The following is a 25,799-nucleotide window of genomic DNA, read 5'->3' as shown; positions in this document are numbered from 1 at the left end:
CCGCAAACTTTAAGAAAACTATTTTTCGATGGACAATAAACATCAAGGATATAATATTAGTTTACTGGCAATGCCCATCAAGTTAGTTAGGTTTTCTTGATTTGCAATAACCATCATAAAAAAAATTAATATATTTGTTTTAGAATTCTTGATGAGTTTATAATTTTCTTAATGAGTCTAGGGTTTCTTCATGGATAAAGACAAAAAAAAAAAAAAAAAAAAATCATGGGCAATGTCCATCAAGAAAAATGATATCTCGCTGAGTATTATCCATCATTTTTTTTTTTATAATTTTGGGTTTAGAATAAGATCATGGACCTGACTAATCAAGAAAAATGATATCTTGATGGGGCATTGCTCATCAAGAAAAAACTATTTTTCACAAAGCATGACATTCAAACACTCGTTAACGGACTCAAAAAACACGATATTCATCAATAATATTTCTAAATCGTTACTATTTTTTTTCAATTATTACTTTCTATTTATCAATAACACAATATTACTTTTTAAAAAGTTAACTGTTGCAATTATAATTAGATTAAAATAAGTGACTTTATCAAAATTAAATGAGTTAGAATTGAAAGTTTATGGTTTAGGGTTTTTAAAATTTGTAGAAGTTGTAAAAGCTAGCCAACGTGAGCTTAACTCAATTGCCACTTGTATGTAGTTGTGGACAAGAAGTCCCGGATTATATCTCTTTCCTTTATGGTCAATACTAATTTTTATAAGACCAAATTTGTAGCAATGCCTATTCGACAAATCTCATTTAGAATCACTCCACATTTACTCATTTGATATATACATTCAAGGTTGAATATTTAGTTTTGTAATAGATTTTTAGACAAGCATTCAATATTTGATGGGATGGATTGTTTTTATCAGTGGCTTGCTCTACCTTTGTTTTGTTTGGAGGCTCCCTGTTGGTCAAGCAATCCTCTTGGATTTTTTTAGATGAATTTCAATGTGGTTTTTATAACGGTGAGTGGGTATTTGAGCTATGTTCGTGTTATATAGTTAATGTTATATGAGTATTTGTCATGGAAGCAACATATATATCGCGTCCACAAAATCCAACGAAATATACTTTATAGAAATAAATCGAACTTGAACAATGTTTACACAAGGGAGAAATATAATGTCTATGAGAGAATCATTACAAAAGAAAAGTTCACAAAAGCATTGTGAAAAAGAGGCATAGTTATAGACTATTTGTGGTTATTTGATCAATAATCACGTTTCTGTTTCAAATTGATTATTTTAAAAAAAGACACGTTTATTCATGAAACAATCCACAAATTCGTACCATTTAATCCAAATGTCTATGATAGTAATGGTGAGATGATCATCATGTTTACTGTGGAGAATCGTTTGTTTATGATGGGTTCGATCTGCAAAGCTTATTGAGATTGAAGATAAGTTGAATGAAATTCTAGGTCATTACATATCTATGAAGCTGCTTTGGGTTTCCTTTGAATCAATGTTATATCTACGTTTTTACTCAATTTTAATTATGGTTTTCTGACATTTTGGTTTTTCTTTTATTATTTTTTTAAAATATCCACACAAAAAATTAGTCTACAAAACTTTACCAATCTTTTAAAAAATATATCAAACATGTTTAGACCATTTCATCTAACGTATCAAATCTAAATATAATTTTAAAGGCTACTTGATACTTTAAATTTGACTATTTTTGTTTGTATACTACAAATTTAAATTTGACTATATCTACGATTTTTTTCGATCTTTTATATTTGTCACCTGATCTAAATAATCAAACTACTTTCATTTTTTTAAAAAAAATATTTTGCATTTGGTAATTTGAAACAAATAACGTTTGAATATTTTTAAAAAAAATTGAAAAAATGTGGCAGTAAGGTAAGGAGAAAGATGGTGAAAAAGAAGATAATATTTAGAAAAATAGTTAACTTAATAAGTTTTTTTTTTTTCTTTTGGTTAGGTGACCAAATATTTTGATTATATTTATAAAAAATAATCTCTTTTAAATTAGTTATTGAAAATTTTAATTTGTATTTAGTCTTCTCACACGTGTATTATATGTTATACCCAAGGAAAAAGATGGATGAATGATTATGCATATGATAGAAGAAAGAGAGGTACTCAAACAATTGAGCAATAATGATGCAAAGCCAAGCCAAGCCATGAGACAGAAATAGTTAAAAGCAAAGGGATAAAGATATGACACTTTTTTTCTGTTTAATAATTCTCATAGTCATAGCATCATCAAATTTTCAAATTTTGACTTTTATGCTTCATCCCCTCTTCATTCATACTTACTCCCATCCAAATATAATTCATTTTTTTCTGAAGAAAGAGTGTAACGTGTTCAAATACAATATTAAATCTACGATTGTAAAGCATAAGTTAAATTAGTTAAATTAATTCGTACAACTATACTTGAACAAGTTTATACTAAAGACAGATTTTATAATTAATAGCAGTTTTTTTTTGGCATAAAATATAAAGTATTAAGTATATAACAATTTCCTAAACAATTTGTAAATATAACAAATTTTGTATTCTTTTTAAAAATATTTCAAAATTGTCCTTGTTTTAAAAGAAATCTCCACAATTTTCTCCTTCTCCATATTCTCCACGATTTTCTCCATTTTTTATATCTTCGTTTTCTCCATTCTTCATATTCATCGTCTTTTTCTCCGTTCTCCATCTTCACCGTCGTTTCCCATTCTCCATCTTCACCATTGTTTCTCCATTATCCATCTTCTCTATGATTTTCTCCTACTTTAAGATCATTTCTTCTCTTCGCGATTTTCTTCCATCTCAGTTTGATATTTTTTTTAAAGATGTGATTCTTCCCTAAAATTTTACTTCATCCAATTTTTACAATTTGATTTAATTTTATCACTCTAGGTTGATTTTGTTCAATTCAATTGATTTTACTAGTATTTTTATATTAAAAAATGTGTTTAATTTCACTTGTATTGGACTTCATCAGTTTGAGGATTCGTAGAAATTGAGCATATTAAGAACTTTTCTATCACTTCTACATTTTTAGATTAAAAGAAATTGATTTTTTTTTCTAAAAATATCGATGAATATAAATTATCACTAATAGACTATTAATTGGATTAGTTAATATGAGCATAGTGATGTTAGTCTATCACTGATAGACGGCCTGTATCCTAGTGTATTACTAATATCCTAAGTTATCACTTATAGTAAGTTATAACTGATAGCAGTCTATCAATGATAGACTCGTATCCTAGTCCATCACTAATAATAGTCTATCAATGATAGACTCGGTATCATAGTCCATCAGTGATATTAGTTTATCAATGATAGAAAATCCTAGTCCTTCAGTGATATTAGTCTATCAATGATAGACTCGTATTCTAGGTCATCATTGATATTAAACCCTATCCTAAACTATCACTAATATCCTAAGTTATCATTGATAGTAGTATATCAATGATAGATTTGTATCCTAGTCCATCACTGATAGTAGTCTATCAATAATAGACTCGTATCCTAGGCCATCACTAATATAATGCAATGAATGTAACACTAGGATGATAAACTATATATATATATATATATATATATATATATATAGCAATGATTCAAAAAATAATCGATGCAAGCGTCAAGCATAAGGACCACGAAAACAAAAAAAATGATTAATGAGAAGAAAAATAATCAAAACGTAGTAATTGTCGTCCCGTTGGTCACAAAATGGTGTAACATTAGTTGTTGATAAGAATCATTCTGCTTGAAGATAGAGAACATTTTTTTTTTTGTTAGCAGTAGTTACTTTATTGTAAAGTAGTAATATGAAGTAATGTCATAATGGAGTTTAATTTATAGTTATTGATAGTTTCTATCGCTTATAAACTTTACTATGAAGTTTATCATTGATAGCTTCTATCAATGATAGACTTCAACATGTATATTAACAAAACTTTTTCTCAATAAAATGCACCAATTAATATTAATTTGCAATTATTTAACATGTATAATACTAATTTCTTAATGGGAACACAAAAGCATATAACTTGCAATGATTATTCAACCTATGATATGATAAAAATAAACTAAATATGAAGAGGTAATGTCACTGTGAAGTCTTTTTCATCATTATGATCTATCATTAATAAACTTCAACATCTATTGAAGATCAGTCAATTTGCGATATTCAACGTGTGGTCCAACACTTTTCTATATCAATTGAACAAAATCAAATAAAATATGAAGTCTATATTTGATCTTTTCTATCATGAAATATCCGCAAAACTAATAATACAATATTCATTTACTCAATGAGAGAGTTGCAAATCAAAACTAGAGACAAATCAATCGGTTTCTTGCAATATTCTAGTCTTTTGCATTCTCCAACATTTTATTTGATCGGTAATTAAGTTGTCTCTTCGGCATAACATTTTTAACATAATTTGCTATTTCCATCATTTTCATCTTCTTTTTTTTTTTGAACAGCCTAAAATGATAATGTTGAATTAAAGTTTATAAATATATATTAAAATGAAAACAATCTAACCATCTTCCAAGTCTATTAGTGACAGAAACATATTACTAATAGACCCTAAACAATAACACACAAAATATGTTTTCACATTAAACTAAAGTGTTTACTAAACATATTTCAAGTCTATCAATGATAGAATGTATCATTGATAGATTAAGAAACAACACTTAAACTAAAACATCCACCAATACACTTTACCGCAAATAAACAGATTAACATCCCAAAAAAACTAGTTCAATATCCCAACACAAACAAGTACAACATCCTCATGAAACATATCACTGATAGACTTTAAACAACATCATACAAAAAATGCAGTTTAACTTAGATCTTCTACTAACTTAACATATCACTGAACTTCTACTAACCAAATATATCAATCATTCGATTTTAAACAAATAGAAAAAGAAGAAAATCTATTTCAAATATATTAATATTACGACCAAACAGAAAACAAAAATATCGGAAGAACGTGAACTGAAGGGGAAATCCTGAAGCGAAGCCGAAAACTTGAAGCGAAGAAAATGGAAGATGATGAAGTGGAGAATGTGAAGCGAAGCCAAATACCGAAAGCACCATAATCGCAAAAGAAAATCGGAATACGAAGAAAAGAGAAGAAAGTGGAAGATGGAAGGAATACATAAAGTGCATTTAGGGTCATTTTTGTTTTCTACTTTGGAATTAAATTAAAATTTGTCATACTTGCAATTTTTTTTAAAGATTTGTTATATCATTAATTAATTTATAGTTATTTGTTATATTCCCAGTCAGCCCTACTAAAAATTTACCGTTTGTTTGTTTGCACTATAAATATAGATATGGTCGAAGGTGCATACTATTAAAGCAAGTTATCATATCTACGCTACAAAAGTTTGTCAATTGACAGACAAGATCAAGATGTTAGGGGACCGCAGCAAATAATTTGTAGAATCCAAAACAATCAATGCAATGAAAATATCAATATTTTTATATATGAAAATGAGATTAATTCGGTAGATAATCGACATGACATTTGAGATGAGAGGTTCCATATTTATCCCAAATTGTTGTAATAAATTTAGTTCTTACACTTTCAAATTTATAGCAATTTTGTATTTGAACTTTAAACCATCCATTCAAAAATCTGAAATTTGAATTCAAAATTTGTCTGTGAATTTGAAAATGGAATAGTATATTACCATGTATGTTTATAATTTCTATAAACAAGATTTAAAAACAAAGAAAATAACAATGTATAGCTTTTGAAAATGGGTTATTTCAAGGGTTGCCCTTTAAAAATTAAACTGTTTTTAAAAATAAGTATATCAAACACGTTCCTATCCTATCGTTGCTTTTGAAAACATAAAATACACATGAATTGTATACCAAAGCATTCGGATTCAACCTCCAGATTTCATATCTCTTGATTGGGTTCAAATCCTTTCCATTATTTCAACACAATTATTTGAAAAAAATGGATGTTTTCAAAATTAATTTGACATCATTGGAATGCATCTCTTCCACACTATTTTCTTTTTTAATTTTCTGTCTCTGAGTAGTGCAAATTAAAGAAGGAAAAAGAAAAATGTCAGTGAACCCACTCCATTTAAATTATTATTTATTATTATATATACACATGTTTATAAATTTGTTTTTTATATTTTTTTAATAAAATTTTGAACTTGTAGGAGGGTAGAACGTTCTAACCTTTGTTCTAAGCTTACAATATCAAAACTTTAAAATAACAAAATTCATCTTTTATATATATATATATATAAACACAATTAGTTTATTATTGATTTATGCTCCCATCTTTTATTACCTATTACCATTTTTTTCAATTTTTTTAAACTACCACTTTTTCCAAATCACCCGAGTTAATATTAATAGCTATTGCTTCAACAATGAAATTAATTAATCTTACTACACGTACGTTAAGTATATGAACTTTGAGGCAGCAACCCCAACTCGTCGACCTAACTACAATCATCATTAGGGTTTACTGTTCAGATTTTGAAAAAACACTGCAACTGATTCCCATCCACAAAAGTATTTTTCATTTTTATATATATATACATAAATGGTTGAAACTTAGAACACGTAGGGATTTCAAAAAAATAGTTAGTTTATGATTGAAAGTTTCTCAATAAAGACAAAGCCCCTAAATTATTATAATAATGAATTCCAATAATTAATATCAAACAAATCTGCATAACAAAATTTATCTATAAATTCAATCCATATCTCTTCCTTCCTTTCATCATCTCTATCTTAACTCTCTCCATTGTTTAATTTCTTCTGATCACAATGTTCAATTCGGCTGATCTCTCTCATCTCTTCAATGGCCGCCGCCGATCCACCATTTCCCTCCTCAATCTCCTCTCTATTTCCCTCTTAATCTTCTCCTTCTTCCAAATCGGTCTCGTTAAACCCATCAGTGCTCACAATCCTCTCTATAACAACATTTTCTTACCTTCTCAACTCCAGAACAATGAGAGATCAGACGATAACCTCCAACTGCGTACTTGTACCAAAGTCAATCCCTCCCTCTACTACCGTCCGGTGATCGGAATCCTTTCTCATCCTGGCGATGGCGCCTCCGGTAGGTACTCTAATGCCACCACCGCGTCCTACATTCCGGCATCGTACGTGAAGTTCGTCGAATCCGCGGGCGCTAGAGTTATTCCTCTTATCTATAACGACCCACCTGAGGTTCTGGAAGAGGTAATAAACTAATGATTCTGTGCTGACGAATTATCAATTACACTGTCATCTCACCCCAATGAAATCAAACCATTGACCACCTTTGAAAAGGAAATTTACGTATATATAAGAGATCGTCCGCCGTTGAAAATCTTGACTACTTTTGTTGGGACATCTTGACTACTTTTGTTGGGACATAAACCATACACGTACCATACGAATGAAACAATAACATCATCTCATCATTGATACGAGACTTTCAAAGAATTGACCATAACACGTGGATTGAAACAAATTAATTCAAACATAATTAAGTGGAAGCTAGAGATATTGGAGATATTACCTTTAGTATTCTAACTTTAAAAAAAAAATAGAAATCAATACACTGTTGAAGAAATTTAAAACTTGATTCATTATGAATTGAATGTGATCTTTTAAGAACGAAATTTCTTTTGGTTGGCAGAAAATGGGTTTGGTGAATGGAGTGATCTTCACAGGAGGGAGGGTTAGAGATGGGTTATATTATTCAGTGGCTGAGAAAATCTTCCAGGTAAATGCTTCATATATTTATTTATGATTTTTTTTTGTTTATTTTTGTAAGTTATATTTTAAATAGTTTTGATTCATATCATATTTTTCATTTTGAATGGGAATGAAAAATTTATTTATTATTGGATGCAGCAAATATTGAGTAGGAATGAGGCTGGGGATTATGTCCCTTTGTATGGCATTTCCTTAGGTTTTCAGATCATTAGCGCAATGGTTAGCCAGGTAATGTACTGTTTTTACCTTCTTTTTTTTATTAAAAAAAAAAAAACTTACTCGGTTCAAACTCAATGAAAATCAATATTAATTAAAAAGATAACAACAATAATATAGTAAAAATATGCTTATAAGGTAAGAATTGAGATAATTTATTTTCTATTATATAATATAATTTTGTTTTCTTTATAGAGAAATGACATTATTGAGACATTCAATGCCACACGTTTTCCATCTGCCTTGAAGTTTAACGACTTTGCAAATATTAGAGGAACTGTCATCCAAAGGTACGTTTATCATTGTACTTTTTAATAACATATATGTAGTCTCATCTCCATACATATACAAATATATATTTCAAGTAAGTTGAAGCTTCCTTAAATTTTAGATTCACAAATACAATATTTCATGACTAACATATGGAGTTTCTATTTGTTATTTCTTACAATTTCGATTAATGAATAACAATGTGGAATTTGATCTATATGTTATTTCTTTGGTCGAGTTCCACTCTCCTTACGAATAAGGACCACTAAAGATTGCATTACATGGGAAAACCATAAAGTGAGTTTCAAACCCTTTTTTCTTTGCTTTTGAGCTTCCTCTTTAGTTCTCTAATTTTCATATTAAAATTAGAACGATTCCATACATGGGTAACTCTTTCATTTTTTTTGCTTCTTACTTTAAAATTTTAGCCTATTTTCTTTACATGTACTCTTACAGTGGGGTAACGTTTTGGTTATTAATTGTATTGTTGTTAATTTTGTTGAATATAGTATGGCATTTCACCTGAAACATTTGAACAAGATGAAAGATTATCCGACTTTTTTCAAATCTTGACAACCAGTGTTGACAAGAACAATAAGGTAATTTAATATACACATCATCCTCTCATTACTCTCCATATATATTTGTGTCAATAATATTAAAATTCCATGGTGTTCATTTAAACTGTTTAGAGGTGTGTTTGGTTGTGTGATTTAAGAAACAAAGATTCAAGTAGAATTGATTTTGGGACAATCAAAACTTATGTTTGATACAAAACTCTATTAAAACTAATTTTCATATATTTGGAACAAATGACAAATTGATTTTTTTTTATGGTTGTATCATTGTAATTAGGTCTATGTTTCTACTGCAAATGCTCGAAACTATCCGATAACTATCTTCCAATGGAATCCTGAGGTAATTGTCTTTTAAATAATACTAATTTTTCTCTATTGATACAACAACTCTAAAGCTTCAGGTATAAATTCCAACTAATATAATGTTGCAGAAAAACTCATATGAATGGGGTATTTCTACAATCCCACACACAGAATATGCCATTGAATTGACACACCACGTAGCCCATCACTTGGTCAGGTTAGATTTATTTTAGTATGTTTGAAAATAGTTCGTTCATTTAAATCATATTTACGTCGACATCGTTATATTTAAAAGGATAATAAAAATAAGAAAAAAAGGGTTATATTTTGTGTGTTGGTTTAATGCATGTAGTGAGGCAAGGAGATCAATAAACCAACCCCCAGCAGAAAAGGTTCTTGAGAAACTTATCTACAACTACAGCCCAATTTATAATGGCAAGGCTGGGTAATACCATTCTTTTTATACTTTTTTAAACCTTTCCCTTTTCTTTTCTTAAAATTTGGTTGTTTTTCTTAATGTGTGTGTGTGAATTATTGTGAATGCAGGAAGGGATATGATCAAGTTTATCTTTTCGAGTAGATGCATGGGTTACTGCCTGCATCCTCTCTTTGTTACCATTTAGAATTTCCATCGATGTCTTCTTCAGGAGTAGTAATGTTGGAATAACTTTATTATATAAATTTGAAATAAAAAGAGAAATGGGAAATTCCAAACTAGTACTTTTTCTTTCATCTATCAGAAACAGTATACTTCTAACTTCTATGTCACCTACGTTCTAATTTTACCATATGTTTCGATCTTCTTTTTTTTTATTAGGAGTGTTGAGGGGTGTGTCTCGCTTCCAGGTTGGGTTGAGTTGATGGGTAAAAAAAAATCGCACACGAGTTGCTTCACCAATAGCTCGTTATTCACGTCAACTCTATGAATTTATCTTTCTATAACATTTACCAACTCAATCCTTTTAATTAAATGTCCCTTGAATAATTATAATCCACATTTTTTCTAAGAATTACAACTGGTTTCGATCTTCATTTCATCCTCTCAATGAGAAGTGCGAATTTGAACCCAGGACCTCGTGTTCATAAATATATACATGTGTCAGTTGAGCTAAGTTCGTGTTCTATAACTAGCTTCTACAAATTTTAAAAACTCTAAATTACAAACTTTCAATTCAACTCATCAATGTGGAACAAAATGATTAATTTAATTTTGATAAAGCCACTTATTTTAATCTAATTATAATTACAACAGTTAGCTTTTAAAAAAATGATATTGTATTATTGATGTATAGACAATAATAATTGGAAAAAAAATAGTAAAGCTTTTAAGAACATTATTGATGAATATCTTGTTTTTTGAGTCCGTTAACGAGGGTCCGAATTTCACTCTTCGTGAAAAATAGTTTTTTCCTGATGAGCAATGTCCATCAAGATATCATTTCCTTTATAGGTCTTGTCCATGATCTTATGCTAAATCCATAATTATAAAAAAAATTCTTGATGGGCAATGTTCATCAAAATATCATTTTTCTTGATAGATCTTGTTCATGATTTTTTTCTTTTTTTTCTTTGTCCATCAATAGACCTGACCCATCAAGAAAATTCTAAACACATCAAGAAATCCAAAACAAATATATTAATTTTTTTCGATGATGACCATTGCAAATCAAGAAAACTCATTCCTTGATGGGTCTCGCTCATCAAGAAAACGTATCTAACTTGATAGGCATTGTCACTCAACTAATATATTATCTTTGATGTTTATTGTTCATCGAGAAATAGTTTTCTTGACGTTTGTGGACCATCAACAAAAGTAAGGGAACTTTGCCCATCGAGAAAATAAAAATTCACATTTTCTTATGTTTTTTTTCGTATTTCTTCAACAAAATAAGGGGACTTTTCTTAGCGTACATGACCGTCAAAATAAATATTGTATCAAGAAAATTTTTTCTTAATGGTCTTTTGCCATGACCATCAAGAAATCAAAATTTGTGTGCGTCAAGAAAGACCAAATTTGTAGGTAGTGTTTCTTCTTATTTCTTTCCTAATTTTCTCTGTTTTTTTATTTTTATTTTTATTGATGACCTTTGATCTTAGAATATGCTGATATGAGAGAAGATGATGAGAGGAAGAAGGAGAAGGAACACGCACGATTTTAAAGTAGTTCAGCAAGTGCCTACGTCCAATGTGTTTGGGAGCAAGATGTTATTTCAATTCTCTAATGAATTTCAAAGGATATAGGTATTTATAGGCTTCTCTAAGACTTTAGTTAAAACTCTAGTTAATGAAGAAGCTAAAACTAACAAATTTAGCTATATTTCTTTTACAACAAAAGATAAATTGTTTTAGTAAAGTGTTTTCCACAAATCTCCACCTTAAAAGATGTAGTGTGAAAATTTTGTTTATATCTTGACTCCCAAAGCTTTGATGCAGTCACTCTTCGAATTCCATGAACCCGATTGTTTGAAGACATTTGAGGAACTTCGTTCGAGTGACTACCTTCGTCAATATATCAGTTGTGTTTTCACTGGTATGAACTTTGAGCACTTCCACTTCCTGTTTTTCGATTTGTTCTCTGATGAAGTGGAATTTAATATCTATGTGCTTAGTTCTACTGTGATATTGTTGGTTCTTAGACAAATGAATGGTGCTTTGGTTATCACAGTAGATTTTTACTGATTTTTGTGATAAGCCAAAGTCCTTCAGTAGTCCCTTTAGCCAAATAGCTTCCTTAATAACTTCTGAAAGAGCTATATATTCAGCTTCAGTAGATGATAAGACCACCACAGGTTGTAGTGAAGCTTTCCAGCTTAGTAGGTTGCCTTCAATTAGGAAACAATATCTTGTTTGTGATCTCTTATCCAAATCCCTAGCATAGTTAGAATCTACAAAACCACATAGAGTTCAAACAGTTCTTTATAACATATTTTATAGATTAATCAAGCATTCATAGATCCCTTTAGGTACCTAGGAACCCATTTGGCTGCTTCCCATGCCTTTTGCCTGGGTTAGCTATGTACCTCCTAATTAAACTAGAAGAATAAGATAGATCAGGCCTAGTAGAAATCATTAGGTACATTATACTCACTATTACTTGTGAGTAGGGAATGTTCCCCATGTACTTAACATGGTTGTCATCTTCTAGGTTTGGACAGTTAGCAACTAATAGTTTGAAGTGTTGTGCAATAGGAATTACAACTTGCTTAGCGTCTAACATATTAAATCTTTTAAGTACCTTATAGCAGTAGTTACTTTGGTCTATTGTCATAATCCTCTTTGTTCTTTCTCTTGTAATGTCAATGCCTAGAATTCTCTTAGATTCTTCAAGTTCCTTTATATCAAATTCTTCCTTCAAGGTCTCTTTACCTTTTTAATGTCAATTTTAGATTTACTTGCAAGTAGCATATCATCTACATACAAGAGTAAGTAAACCTTAGAAGAGTAAGAATTTGAATTTATAAATGCACAATTGTCATAAGAACTCTTGTTAAAACCAAGTTTAGAGATGAAATCATCAAACCTTTTGTACCAACACCTTGGTGATTATTTTAAACCATAGATGAACATTTTAAGATAACATATCTGATCTTCTTTACCTTTTTCAGTGTATCCTTGTGGTTGGTTCATGTATATGTCTTCATTCAAATCACCATGTAGGAATAATGTTTTAACATCAAGTTGTTCAAGTTCTAAATCTCTTCTTGAACTACTAATGAAAAAACCATTCTTATGGAGGTTTGTTTAACAACCAGTGAGAATACTTTATTGTATTCAATTCCCTCCCTTTGTGTAAAGCCTTTGGCTACAAGCCTAGCTTTATATCTAGGATGTTGAAGATCGGGAACTCCTTCTTTAAGTTTATAAATCCATTTGCAAGATATGGTCGTACAATTTTTAGGTAGCATCACCAAAGTCCATGTATGATAGTGAGAGATTCCATTTCATCATTCATGGCATTTATCCAATGTCTAGCATTAGGGCAGCTCACTGCCTCATCAAATGTTTTTGGTTCATTATCATTTAGATGATTCATATCATTTATGACAAAATTTACAAAATTTGCTTCACTATATCTAGAAGGAGGAACAATAGTAGTCCTTCTTTGTCTATCTCTAGCCAAAGAATAGGTTGATAAACCTTCTTCTTCTTGAGTAACTTCTAGAGTAAGTGGCAAAGTGATCATTGATTCTGTTTTTTCTTCCTCAATGATACTAGGAAGTTTATTTGATTCATTGTTTGGTGGTTGCTCCACCTCAATCTCATTTGACTTATAACTTGAATCAAGTGTTTCAATACGTTTATCAAGCATAAACATAGTATTTTCCTTAAAAACCACATCTCTACTAGTTATACACCTTTTTTCTATAGGATGTCACATTTTAAACCCCTTAACTCCCTCTATACCTTAACTCCCTCTATAAAACCTAGGAACATACATTTTATAGCTCTTAGGTTTTAATTTTCTCTGACTTTGATGGGAAAATCCTATACAACCAAATATTCTAAGGTTTTGTAAATTAGAAGGATGTTTATACCATTTTTGTTCAGATGTATGAAAGTTTATGGAGTGATGAGGGCACCTATTAAGGGTGTAAACAGTATAGGAAACACATTCTACCCAAAAATTTTCTAGAATTAAACCACTAGACATTTGACATCTAACCCTATCCATTATGGTTCTATTTAACCATTCAGCAACATCATTTTGTTGAGGGGTATATCTAACAGTCCTATGGCTCATTATTCCATGTTCTTTACAAAAGTTATTAAATTCCTCACTATAAAATTCTAAACCATTATCAGTTCTTAAACATTTAACTTGTTTAGAAGTTCGTTTTTCTACCATGGTTTTCCATTCTTTAAATTTTCCTAGAGTTTGGTATTTAGACTTTAAGAAATAAACTCAACTTTTTTTAGAGTAATCATCAGTAAATGTTAGAAAATACACTACAAGAAAAATGATCTACGATGACAGTTATTTTCTGTTGCGAAAAAATTCGTGACAGTTATTTACCGTCATAATATCGCATGTCGTGAAAAATCCATCTATGACAGTTCCAAAAAACTGTCACAATATGTGTTTTCATGACAAAAAATAAATGTAATTAATTAGTATTTTATGACAACAAATAACTGTCATTTTTTATGACAACAAATAATTGTCACCATTTACACATTTACGACAGTTACAAAAATGTCACGAATTCTTATATTATGACATGTTTTACTATCAAGAATATGTCAATCGTGACATTTTTTTGTAAAATATAATTGTCATTGATTCGATATTGACGACAGTTATGAAAATGTCACGAATTAATATAGTACGACATTTTTTTCATGTCATGGATAGACCAATAGTGACAGTTTTTATAAAATTTTAATTGTCATTGTTTCGGTATTGACGACAGAAAAAAAAATGTTACAAATTTGTATATTATGATATTTTTTCCCTATTGTGTATTCCTCAATTCCTGTTTTTCTTGCCGCTGAACTATTACACTAACAACTTCAATAACAATAACAATAATATATCACACCCATATGAAAACAATAAGTCAACACTTTAATATATATATATACATAATGATACACTTTGTAGTATTCGTACACCCATTGACTAATAACCATTTGTTTAGTTCAAATGTACTTTTCATAGGAAAAAAATATATACATTGACATTGGAAGCAAGAAACCTAAAATCAATACATTGGAAGCAAGAATTTGCTACCAACCATACAAAAGATGTTATGTCAACGAATTGCTCCATATTGGCTTCAATGCTCCAAATGGATTCTTCCAAACCTAGTAAGAAAACAAAATCTTATTTAGAGTATGATTAAAGAACATTACCTATGAGGAGGTTCTACTTGAAGCTATTTAAAGGCAATTAAGGAACATTATCATTGATGTAAGATTGAAAAAAAACAATATTGAGATTATAGAAGAATAACTAGAGTGTCCAAACTTCTGTGATAAAATTTTCAGCCCCCCTCCCAACCCTTCGTTCCAGCCCCCTCTCAACACAATAAAAAAGCAGTGAAAATGGCATATACAGAACATATGTCTTCAGTCAATACCATAACATAATGTACCAAATACACAAACACAATCCAAATACATTATACCAAAAATATAAACAGTACCATAAAAAATCTGGTATTAGTCTTCACCCCCTCCCCCTCCCCTCAACCCTTCATTCCAGCCTCCTCCCAATACAAACAAAAAGCAGTGACAATGGAGCACATAATAGTTACCTACAACTTGATATAAAAGAGACAAATTTGGTCTAAACATTACCATAAAAAACCTGACATTAGCTTCAGCCTCCCCCCCCCCCCCCCCCCCCCCCCCCCCCCAAACCTTTTGTTGGTCGACTATAGCTTTGATCTTAGCTTTTCATAAGGTAAAATCTCTCTTACCATCAAACTTTTCAATATCATACCTTGCTACTGCCATCATTGAGTTTCTTGAATCAAGAATGTGATTCTTGAAGCTTTCTTGAATCTTTCTCATACCCTGATACCAATTTGTAGGGGCAGCCATGTGTATGGACACAAAGAAGACAACTCTTTGCATGTAACGCAGTGGGCTCTTTCTCCACTGTCTTTTCCTTTTTCCTTCCCCTTTCTTTTCCTTTTGTGTGTAAATTTGTATTACATAAGATTAAGAAAAGCTCTCCAAGTTTTCTTCTTCTTTCTTTCTTTTTTTCTGGTTTTTCGAGTTTTTACTAATGGCCTTTGATCTTAGAAGATGGTGATATGAGAGCAGATGATGAGAGGAAGAAGGAGAAGATGAGCACATGATTTTAAAGTGATTTAGCAAGTGGCTACGTCCACTATGCTTAGGAGCAAGATGTTATTTCAGTTCTCTAATGAATTTCAAAAGGATATATGTATTTATAGTCTTTCCAAAGACTTTAGTTAAAACTCTAGTTAACAAATAAGCTAAAACTAACAAATTTAGCTATATTTCTTTTACAACCATAAACTGTTTTAGTAAAATGTTTTCCACATAATCAACATTTTTAATAAATTATAAATATAACAAAATGTATTGTTAATAGACTCTTGTGATCAATTAGTTTTATCATTTACTAATAGATTTTGACAAATTTTGCTATATTTGCATTTTTTATAAAAAAAAATAATGCTACATATATATATATATATGATAGTTTGCAAAACTCTTAATTGTCTTTTCTTTAATTGCTTTATTTTGTTTTTATTAAATAAGTAGATTTTGGTATGTTGTAAAGTTGTTTTTATTAAGTAATAACTTCAATTTAATTAGTAAGGGTAATGATTGAAGAAAGAGAGGAACGTAAGAAGGATAGAGAGCAATAATGGAAGGCAATGAAGAGAAACAGTAAAAGGAGAAATAAAAGTAAGGTACGGATTCTGTCACATTTTAATTTGTTACATTGTTCTTATAGCCTTACAAACTTTCAATTTTTCTAAACTAAAATTTTATTATTCTTCATCCCCTCATAATTGATACTTACTCCATGTTTACCAATCTAAGTATAACTTCATTTAGTCAATAGTGGTACTTTACCAATAGTAATTATATGATGTGTGTTTCAAGTTTAGAGACAATATATAAATTAGGATCCAAATTTTAGGATAAGCGAGTGTAATGTGTTGAAATATAATATTATATATGTTTCTAGATCCTAAATTTTAATTTGAGATCCATCATGATTTTAAAGCAAACATAAAGTTAAATTCGTAGAACTATATTTAGTTTTCAATTAACACAATGATTTTGCTAACATATGACTTTAGTTTAGTACGATGAAGTTTATACTAAAAGAAATTATTTTGTTTGTTTGTTTGCAACATAAATATAAAAATGGTCTGAAGGTACGTTAGTATTAAAGCACGTTTTTTATCATACAGTAAGGAAACAAAAAAATGGTCCACGACGAACAAATAATCCAAGACAATCAAAGCAATGAAAATATCTGTGTTTCTGAGGATGAAAATGAGCTTAGTTGTTCGGTAATAATTGATATGACATATGGAGTGAGAGATTTTATCTTCATCTCCACAATTCTTGTATTAAAAACCTCGCGAAATAAACAAAATATTATTGTTTGATTCATGATTCGAAAATTGTTTTAGAAAACAAAAACAAATGAGTTTTTTTTTTTTCAATGTATTTTGAAATAAATGAGACGATCAATTATATCTTTTAGCTATGTGGAAAGTAGCTAACTAAAAGAATAACTAAGGAAGAGCAAAATAACAGCTTTGTTAACCCAGTTTGGTAAATATCATCTACATCCGGAGGATCGGATAGCTTCTTAACTCATATAAGAAATATTATTAAAGTTTAGAAAGTGAGCAACTTATCACTAAAACAACTCTTTTAAGTTATAATAAAAACTTGAATAAAATCCGACTTCCTCTTAATATGTGTTTGAATCTTTTTGAAAATAAATTCAAACTCTATGTGAGTTCATTGACAACAGTTCATCAACTATTTCAGTCTTATTTCATATTTTTTATCAACTGATACACATTTACATCACCTATCCATTGTTAAAATCCTTTCCATTTCAAGACCAACAGTATTAGCTATTGGTTGAAGAACCTTAATCTCATGAACTTTGAGCAGGCAGCAACCCGAACTCGACCTTGGTGCTCCCAAAGCAGCACCCATCCTAATAACCCTCCTGACTTAGAATATTCATAATTAGGATTTTGTGTTTAATTAGCTTTCAAAACAACACTGCATGCAACGGAGTTCTATCCACAAAGCATTTTGTTTCTGATATATAGAAAGTTTCTCTCAAAAAAGACATAGGCCCAAGAAAAATGATGATAAATAAATCTAATAATATCAAACAAATCTACAAAAACGAAAAGAAAAACTGTCTATAAATTCAACCAATATCTTTCTTTATTTCATCATCTTCTTCTTCTTGATCTATTTTAATTCTCTTCATTGTTTCTTTTCACAATGTTCAATTCAGCTCTCTCCCATCTCCTCTGTATTTCCCTCTTAATCTTCTCCTTCTTCCAGATCGGTCTCGTTAAAGCCATCACTCACAATCCTCTCTCTAACAACATTTTCTTACCTTCTGAACTCCAGAACAATGAGAGATCAGATAACCTCCAATTGCGTACTTGTACCAAAGTCAATCCCTTGCTCCACTACCGACCGGTGATCGGAATCCTTTCTCATCCTGGTGATGGCGCCTCCGGTAGGCACACTAATGCCAGCAATGCGTCCTACATTCCGGCCTCGTACGTCAAGTTCATCGAATCCGCCGGTGCTAGAGTTATTCCTCTTATCTATAACGACCCACCTGAGGTTCTCGAAGAGGTAATAAAGTAATGATTTTGTGCTGACACGAATTATATCCACTACACTGTCATCTCACCCAAATGAAATCAAACCATTGACCATTGTAAGGAAATTTATCTATAAGAGATCCCTCGTTGAACTAAAATCCATCAAAATCTTGACTAATTTTGTTGGGACACAAACCATACGTACCATATATATATGAATAAGACAATTCATCGTCATTGATAGGATACGAGACCTTTCAAGTAACCTTCAAAGAATTGACAACAACGTGCAGATCGAAAAAAATTAAACTAATTTAACGATGATTATTAGCTAATCCAAGCATAATTAAGTGGAAGAGAGGTTGGAGATATTACCTTAATTATTCCAACTTTTTTTTAAAAGAAATCAATACTGTTGAAGAAATTTAAAACTTGATTAATTATGAATTAATAATATGATCTTTTAAGAACAAAATTTCTTTTGGTTGGCAGAAAATGGGTTTGGTGAATGGAGTGATCTTCACAGGAGGGAGAGTTAGAGATGGGTTATATTATTCAGTGGCTGAGAAAATTTTCAAGGTAAATCCTTCATATAATATATATATTTTATTGTTTATAGAATCTGAAATTTTCCTTTAAATGATAATTTTATTTAATTTTGGGTGCAGCAAATATTGAGTAGGAATGAGGATGGGGATCATGTCCCTTTGTATGGCATTTCCTTAGGTTTTCAGATCATTAGCGCAATGGTTAGCCAGGTAATGTACTGCTTTTAATTATGACTTGGTAGTTTTGAGTTCAAAATCGAAAGTGTGCCTACCCATCTTAATGCAAATTGAGCTGTACCTATTCGTTTTAGGACAAGATTTCTCTATGATCTATGAACTGTATACTTAGTCAAAATTTGTGAAATATGCTTAGTATTTTTCATATATATAATGTATTTTTGTTTTCTTTATAGAGATATGGCATTATAGTACCATTTAATGCCTCACGCTTTCCATCTGCTTTGAAATTTAACGACTTCGCAAATATTAGAGGAACTGTCTTCGAAAGGTACATTTACCATTGAATTTTTTAATAACATATATATAGTCTCATCATCTCGATATTGATATTGTACATATTTAAAGTTATAAGTTGAGCAATGCTTACCCACTTAATATTTGATATTGATATTATTTGATATTGTACATATTTAAATTTTAGATTCACAATTAAATACAATATTTCCTACAGTACTGATTAATGAATAACAATGTGGAGTTTGATCTATATGTTATTTCTTTGGTAGAGTTCCACTCTCCTTACGAATAAGGGCCACTGAAGATTGCATTACATGGGAAGACCATGGAGTGAGTTTCAAACCCTTTTTTCTTTGCTTTTGTGAGCTTTCTTTTTTGTCTTCCAATTTTCATATTTGTATGATCCTATTTGGTAACTATTTCGTTTGTATTTTTTTGCTTCAAAATTTTAGTCTATTTTTTTTTTTCATATACTCTTACAATGATTTGCATATTTATTAAGTACAATGGTTGAATTCTCGGTCAAATTCTAAAAATAAAAACAACTTTCCAAAACATAAATTTTTTTGTTTTCAAAATTTAGCTCCCACCAAAATTGTTTGGAAGTGGGAATGTGTTTGTAAACTTAAATTTTAATTCAAAAACAAAATAGTTACCAACGAGATCTGTACTTTTACATTTTATTTTATTTTTAGTCATCGTTTTAATTATATTGTATCATGACTTCTATAACATTTTGGTAATTATTAATTATTTTGTTGAATATAGTATGGCATTTCACCTGAAACATTTGAACAAGATGAAAGGTTATCGGACTTTTTTCAGATCTTGACAACTAGTGTTGACAAAGACAATAAGGTAATTTAACATACATCATTTCATAAATTTCATGCCACTTGAATCATACTTATTTAAACTGTTTTAGAGTGTTTTTTTTGTAGTGATTCTAAAAACAAAGATTTAGGTACAATTAATTGATTTTAGAAACAATCAAACTTATGTTTAGTACAAATTAACTCTATTAAAACTAATCTTCATATAGTTGGAACACACTCAAACTGATTTATTTGTGGTCGTATCATTGTAATTAGGTCTATGTTTCTACTGCAAATGCTCGAAACTATCCAATAACTATCTTCCAATGGAATCCTGAGGTAATTTGTCTTTTAAATAATACTAATTTTTCTCCATTGATACAACAACTCTAACAAATATGTTTATTAATATTTACACTTAACAAAATATATGAATATAATGTTGCAGAAAAACTCATATGAATGGGGTATTTCTTCAATCCCACACACAGAATATGCCATTGAATTGACACACCATATAGCTCATCACTTGGTCAGGTTAGATTTATTTTGATATATATATTTGAAAATAGGCCATATATATATATATATATATCACTGATATTAATAATAATAAAGATAAGAAAAGAAAAGAAGGGTTATATATATAATTAGTGTACTCAGGTGTATGTTGGTTGAACTAATAATGCAGTGAGGCAAGGAGATCGACAAACCAACCACCAAAAGAAAAGGTTCTTGAGAAACTAATCTACAATTACACCCCTATTTACAATGGCAAGGCTGGGTAAATACCATTTCTTTATTAACCTTCCCTCGGCCTTTTCTTTCCTTAAAATTATTTTGTTGCTTTTGTTAATTTAAGTTAATATGTGTATGTGAATTATTGTGACTGCAGGAAGGGATATGATCAAGTTTATCTTTTTCAGTAGATGTGCAATGCCTTGCCTTACTGCATCCTCTCTTTCTTACCATTTGGAATTTCCATCTATGTCTTCTTCATGAGGAGTAATGTTGTAATAATTAACTTCACTATCTAAATTATAAATAAAATGAGAAACGCGAAATTCCAAAACTGTTTTCTTTATTCTAACTTCTACCTCACTCACCTACCTTCTAATCTTATCATATGTTTCTATCGTTTTTTGTCTTGAGAGATATCTCGCCTCCGAATTAGGTTGGGTTGGGTGAATAAATTTTTTTTACATAAATATGTTATATCTCATTATTTCACGTCAACCCTCACAATTTCTCTTTTATAACACTTACCAACTCAATCCTCTTAACCAAATATAATCTCTCCTACATAATTATAATCTACCTTCTAAAATAACTTTTGCTAATGAAAAGATGGTGATATATAAGTTATGAGTAATGTAAAAAGTTAGATGGTCCCTTTTAATATATCAAAGATATAAAAGATAAAGATATTGTTAATGTTTAGTATATGTATTTGAAAATATATTTATTTTATGTTGTGAAGGCAAAGAAAAAGATAAAAGAGGGATGGAGGAAGGGGAATGATTGTAGAAAGAAAGGAACAATAACGACAGAGCAATAACGCAACCCAATGAAGATAAATAAAAACAATGTACGGATCATGTCACATTTTTTGTTTGCATACTCTTTTATTTTTATGGATTAATTACTAAAATTTTGTTTAGTAATTAAAATTTAAAAACTTAGAAGGGGAGATTTTCAATATGTTACGGTTTAGAATACCAAACGATTTTAACGAAATTCTATAAGAATTATTAACATTATTATTTGTTGTATTCGTTTATGAGGTATTTATTTTTTCGAGCTATACCATTATTCTACTCTTCTACTCTTAAAATTTTGAATTTTAAGAAAAAATATTTATTAACATTATTATTTGTGTTTTTTAAATTATACAAAAAATACATTCTTGAAATTTGATATTTTTTTAAAAAGAAATTTTAATTTTGTTTAGAGCATCCTAATAGATTTTAATGAAAATTAAAAAAAAATATTAACATTTTCTTGTCTTTGTTAATTTATTTTACCAATTATTTAAATATAGAAAAAAATAACTTAAAAATCATATGAAAACTTTAAGAAAAAGATTTAAAAAAATTATATGAAAAATATATTTAAGAAAAAAAAGAAGAAAAATGAATGGGGATAAAAATGTATACTAATGATTGAAGAAAAAAAAAAGAGAAACAATGAAATTTATATGAAAAGAAAGAAAAGCAAAACTCTCCCAAGAAGAGGTTGACAAGAAGGAATTGGACTCCCGAGGAGAGAGAAAAAAGTAACAACATTTTGGTAAATAGTTTTGAAACCACAGTATTTTGATAAATAGTTTTAGAAATAATAATATTTTAGTAATTAATCCCTCTTTTATATCCTTCAAAACTTCCAAAATTTCAAAATTATTATAAATATTACCTAACAAACCATATGTCCTGATACTTATAAGCTTAGGGTCCTTTTGGTAACGTTCATGTTCCCTGTTTCTTATTCTATGTTTCTGGTTTTCTGTTCCTTCTTTTTTTAGATCAAAAAAATTAAAATTATCGAACCTAGATTGGAAAGTTTTCTTGTAATCTTATGAAGAACAAGATGAAGATTGGGATCTGAAGAACACAGCTGGCGAGAGGAAGACAAAAACTCACGACGAAGAGGACTGAAACCCACGACAAAGAGGAAGACAAAAATTCACGGCAAAAACCCACAAATTCAGCGAAAACACAATTCATGCAAAGAGAAAAATGAAAACTCATATCCAACGAAGAGAAAGGTGTTGTGTAGAGGAAGACGATAAGAGGAAGAAAAAGGAAACCACGTGATGGGTGGTTATTTGGGAAAGAAGATGAAAATAAGAGGGAGAAAAAGAAAATCACCAGAGAAAAATGGAAAATGAAAATGAAATAAAAAAAGAATTGATAAAAAGGAAAATGAAACCAACAAAAATAATTGAGATAAAAGAAAAGGAAATCAATAAAAAGGATTTGAGTAAAAGGAAAAAGAAACCAATAGAAAAAATTGAGAAAAAATAAAAAATAAACAATAGAAATAATTGAGAAACAGGAACGGAAGAAACTACTTTTTTTTTGTTTTTAATAATTCATTATAAAATGAGAAACGTTTCTACTTTTTTTGAATTCAAGAAACAAAAAAAAGTTACCAAACACCCCCGTTTCTTAAAACATGAAAACAGAAACAGAAAACGGGAAACGAGAACATTACCAAACCGACTCTCAGTATCCATCATGAGTCATTCCATTAATCATCAACACTCATGTCGTGTATTTATAAAATACTCAATATTAGTGGTTATATTGTAACCCATCCCATGTTTACCAAACTACCTATAAATAGTGGCAGTTGATGGAGTTGTAAGAAACACATAAGAAATCAAAATTTCAAAAAATTGAAGCAAGCATACAAATTTGAGATTCTTCTTATTTTCTTATTTTAATTTTATATTTTCTCCATTTTCATATTTAGATTGTACTAGTTATTACAACAAAAAAAATTAAAATTTTATTCTTCCATCCCTCGTGATTGATACTTACTCCATATTTACCAATCTAAATATACTTCATTTAGTCAATAACAGTACTTAGACCAATTTTTAAAATATTAATTGCAACTAAAATTTTCCTAAACAATATACAAATTAAATCCAAAGTTTAAGACAATAAACGTAATAAACATATATATATATATATATATATATATATATATGTTGGAATTTTTTGTCCTAAAACTCGTAGTTTGTAAATCATATTCTGTTCAATAAAGTTGTTATTGAGAAATTAAATATTATAATCTTAAATCCAATAAATCAAGTTCCAAGGCTATTTTTTGAATAAACTTGAACTTTATGTGTAAACATAAACGTGGATCAAGTTCGAGTATATAGCCTAAATAGTCTATAGTATATGAAATAAAGGTTGGGCGCCTTATTTAGAGAAACTATGGATGCGGCCCACTTTGTAGTACAAACGAGGTGATCCTAATCGTTCATGTAGAGACATGAAAGTGGGGGCATCCTATGTAAAATGTTTACATAAGACTGAACCATGAATTAGTCATTTTTACGTTATAACACCGTTTACTGTTTAAAACTGACTATCTCAATTATTGATGACCTAGGTAACTTAGTCTTAATCCTGAGTTAACTATGAACTCCTGTTCATACGAGATTATCCTTAGATCTGCATAGGTGAGGGCAGCTCATCAGCGTTGGCCCAATAAGCCTCCCATTTCAGGGGTAAGATCGGGTGGATAGCTGGGAACATAGGGTACAAGATGGAATTCACTCCTACCCGCTTTAGGGTTAGTAGATAGGTTGCTCTCTTAAGCACTGAATCCAAGTCTTGAACAAGGGGCCCCACCCTCTCATTGGCCCGAGAGGGATTAAGTTTATAGGTTGAACCTTAAACCAATTGTTCAATAGTGGATTAGTGGGACTTAAGGAGCAAGATGTAATCTTGGGGGTAAAACGGTATTTTGACCCAGCCAAGGTTACGAGCAACCTGTGAAGGATTAACTTACTGATTATGGTTTTATCAAATGGACACAAATATATCTATAGTGAGGGGAGTGCAACTACGGGACTTTAGTGGAATGACCCGTTAGTTAACGAATGTTGATTAACTCGGTTTAAAAGAGTTTAGCTAGTTAATCTTGAATCGTTGGAGCCCATGATCTATAGGTCCATTAGGTTCCTCTGCTAGCTCATATGGATTAAACTTAGAACAGTGTGATGAAATAAGTCGAATTGTTCGAATTGGGAGAAGAAAGGGAAACCGACAAATATAGTGATATAGTCGTCGGTCTTCTAATTAGAAATAGAGCTTTATGTTTTACATACTATAAGTATGAATGCGGATTCATACTAAGAAGCTCGGAATTGGTCAAAAATAGTAAAAAGTCAAAATGTTGACTTTTGACTTTGAAAAGTCAAACTTTGACCGGCCTTATATTCAAATGTGATTTGAATTTTGGAAAAATGAATGCGGATTCATGCTCGGGAGGTTGGAATTAGTCAAGACGGACAAAATGGTAAAAAGTCAAAATATTGACTTTTGACTTAGAAAAGTCAAAGTTTGACTTTTGACTAGAAAAATCTAATGACCATTTTACCCTTGGACTAAGTTAGTGGGAAAATCCAACATTTTGTTGGATAATCCCACTAACTCTTAGTGGGATATGTGGCTATATGAGATATAGACACCTAGCCCACTAAGTTCCACTAATTGTTAGTGGAATATTAGGTGTTGAGATTTGGCAATTGAATTGCATGCATTTTTGCATGTAATTAGGCTATAAATAGAGATGTTTTCAAATGTTGAAGGACTTTTGCCTCTTTTATCATTTTCATAATCTCAACAAAAGAAAAAAGAAAGCTTCCAATCTCATTTTATCTCCATTACTTTCTACACCAAAATTGGGTCCCACAACCCGGTTCTTTGTCTAGAGGATAGCAGTTGAGTACTAGTGGTGGTCTCGGGTAGAATTGGTAAGAAGACATCAAACCTTTTGAAAGCTTCAAAGGTAATACTTCT

At 30.1% G+C, this 25,799-nt stretch overlaps 2 protein-coding genes across 2 annotated transcripts; both read left to right on the top strand.

The window, feature by feature from the left end:
* The first annotated feature begins 6,746 nt into the window (after positions 1-6,746).
* Positions 6,747-9,834, top strand: LOC101203165 (gamma-glutamyl hydrolase 2). Its single transcript, XM_031883942.1, has 10 exons — positions 6,747-7,228; positions 7,671-7,757; positions 7,889-7,978; positions 8,162-8,255; positions 8,472-8,533; positions 8,746-8,835; positions 9,092-9,154; positions 9,246-9,334; positions 9,470-9,562; positions 9,664-9,834. Exons 1-10 carry the CDS (start codon positions 6,812-6,814, stop codon positions 9,695-9,697), a joined length of 1,119 nt encoding a protein of 372 aa, XP_031739802.1. The 5' UTR covers positions 6,747-6,811; the 3' UTR covers positions 9,698-9,834.
* Positions 9,835-18,029: 8,195 nt separating this feature from the next.
* LOC101219276 (gamma-glutamyl hydrolase 2) lies at positions 18,030-21,343 on the top strand. The gene is made up of 10 exons (XM_011655737.2): positions 18,030-18,450; positions 18,912-18,998; positions 19,088-19,177; positions 19,381-19,475; positions 19,714-19,774; positions 20,213-20,302; positions 20,536-20,598; positions 20,708-20,796; positions 20,951-21,043; positions 21,155-21,343. Exons 1-10 carry the CDS (start codon positions 18,085-18,087, stop codon positions 21,186-21,188), a joined length of 1,068 nt encoding a protein of 355 aa, XP_011654039.1. The 5' UTR covers positions 18,030-18,084; the 3' UTR covers positions 21,189-21,343.
* Positions 21,344-25,799: the final 4,456 nt, after the last annotated feature.

This window comes from Cucumis sativus, chromosome 4 (genome assembly GCF_000004075.3).
Source record: "Cucumis sativus cultivar 9930 chromosome 4, Cucumber_9930_V3, whole genome shotgun sequence".
Lineage (NCBI taxonomy): Eukaryota > Viridiplantae > Streptophyta > Magnoliopsida > Cucurbitales > Cucurbitaceae > Cucumis > Cucumis sativus.
The sequence above is the reverse complement of the archived record's forward strand: the minus strand, read 5'-3'. Positions and strand labels throughout refer to the sequence as shown.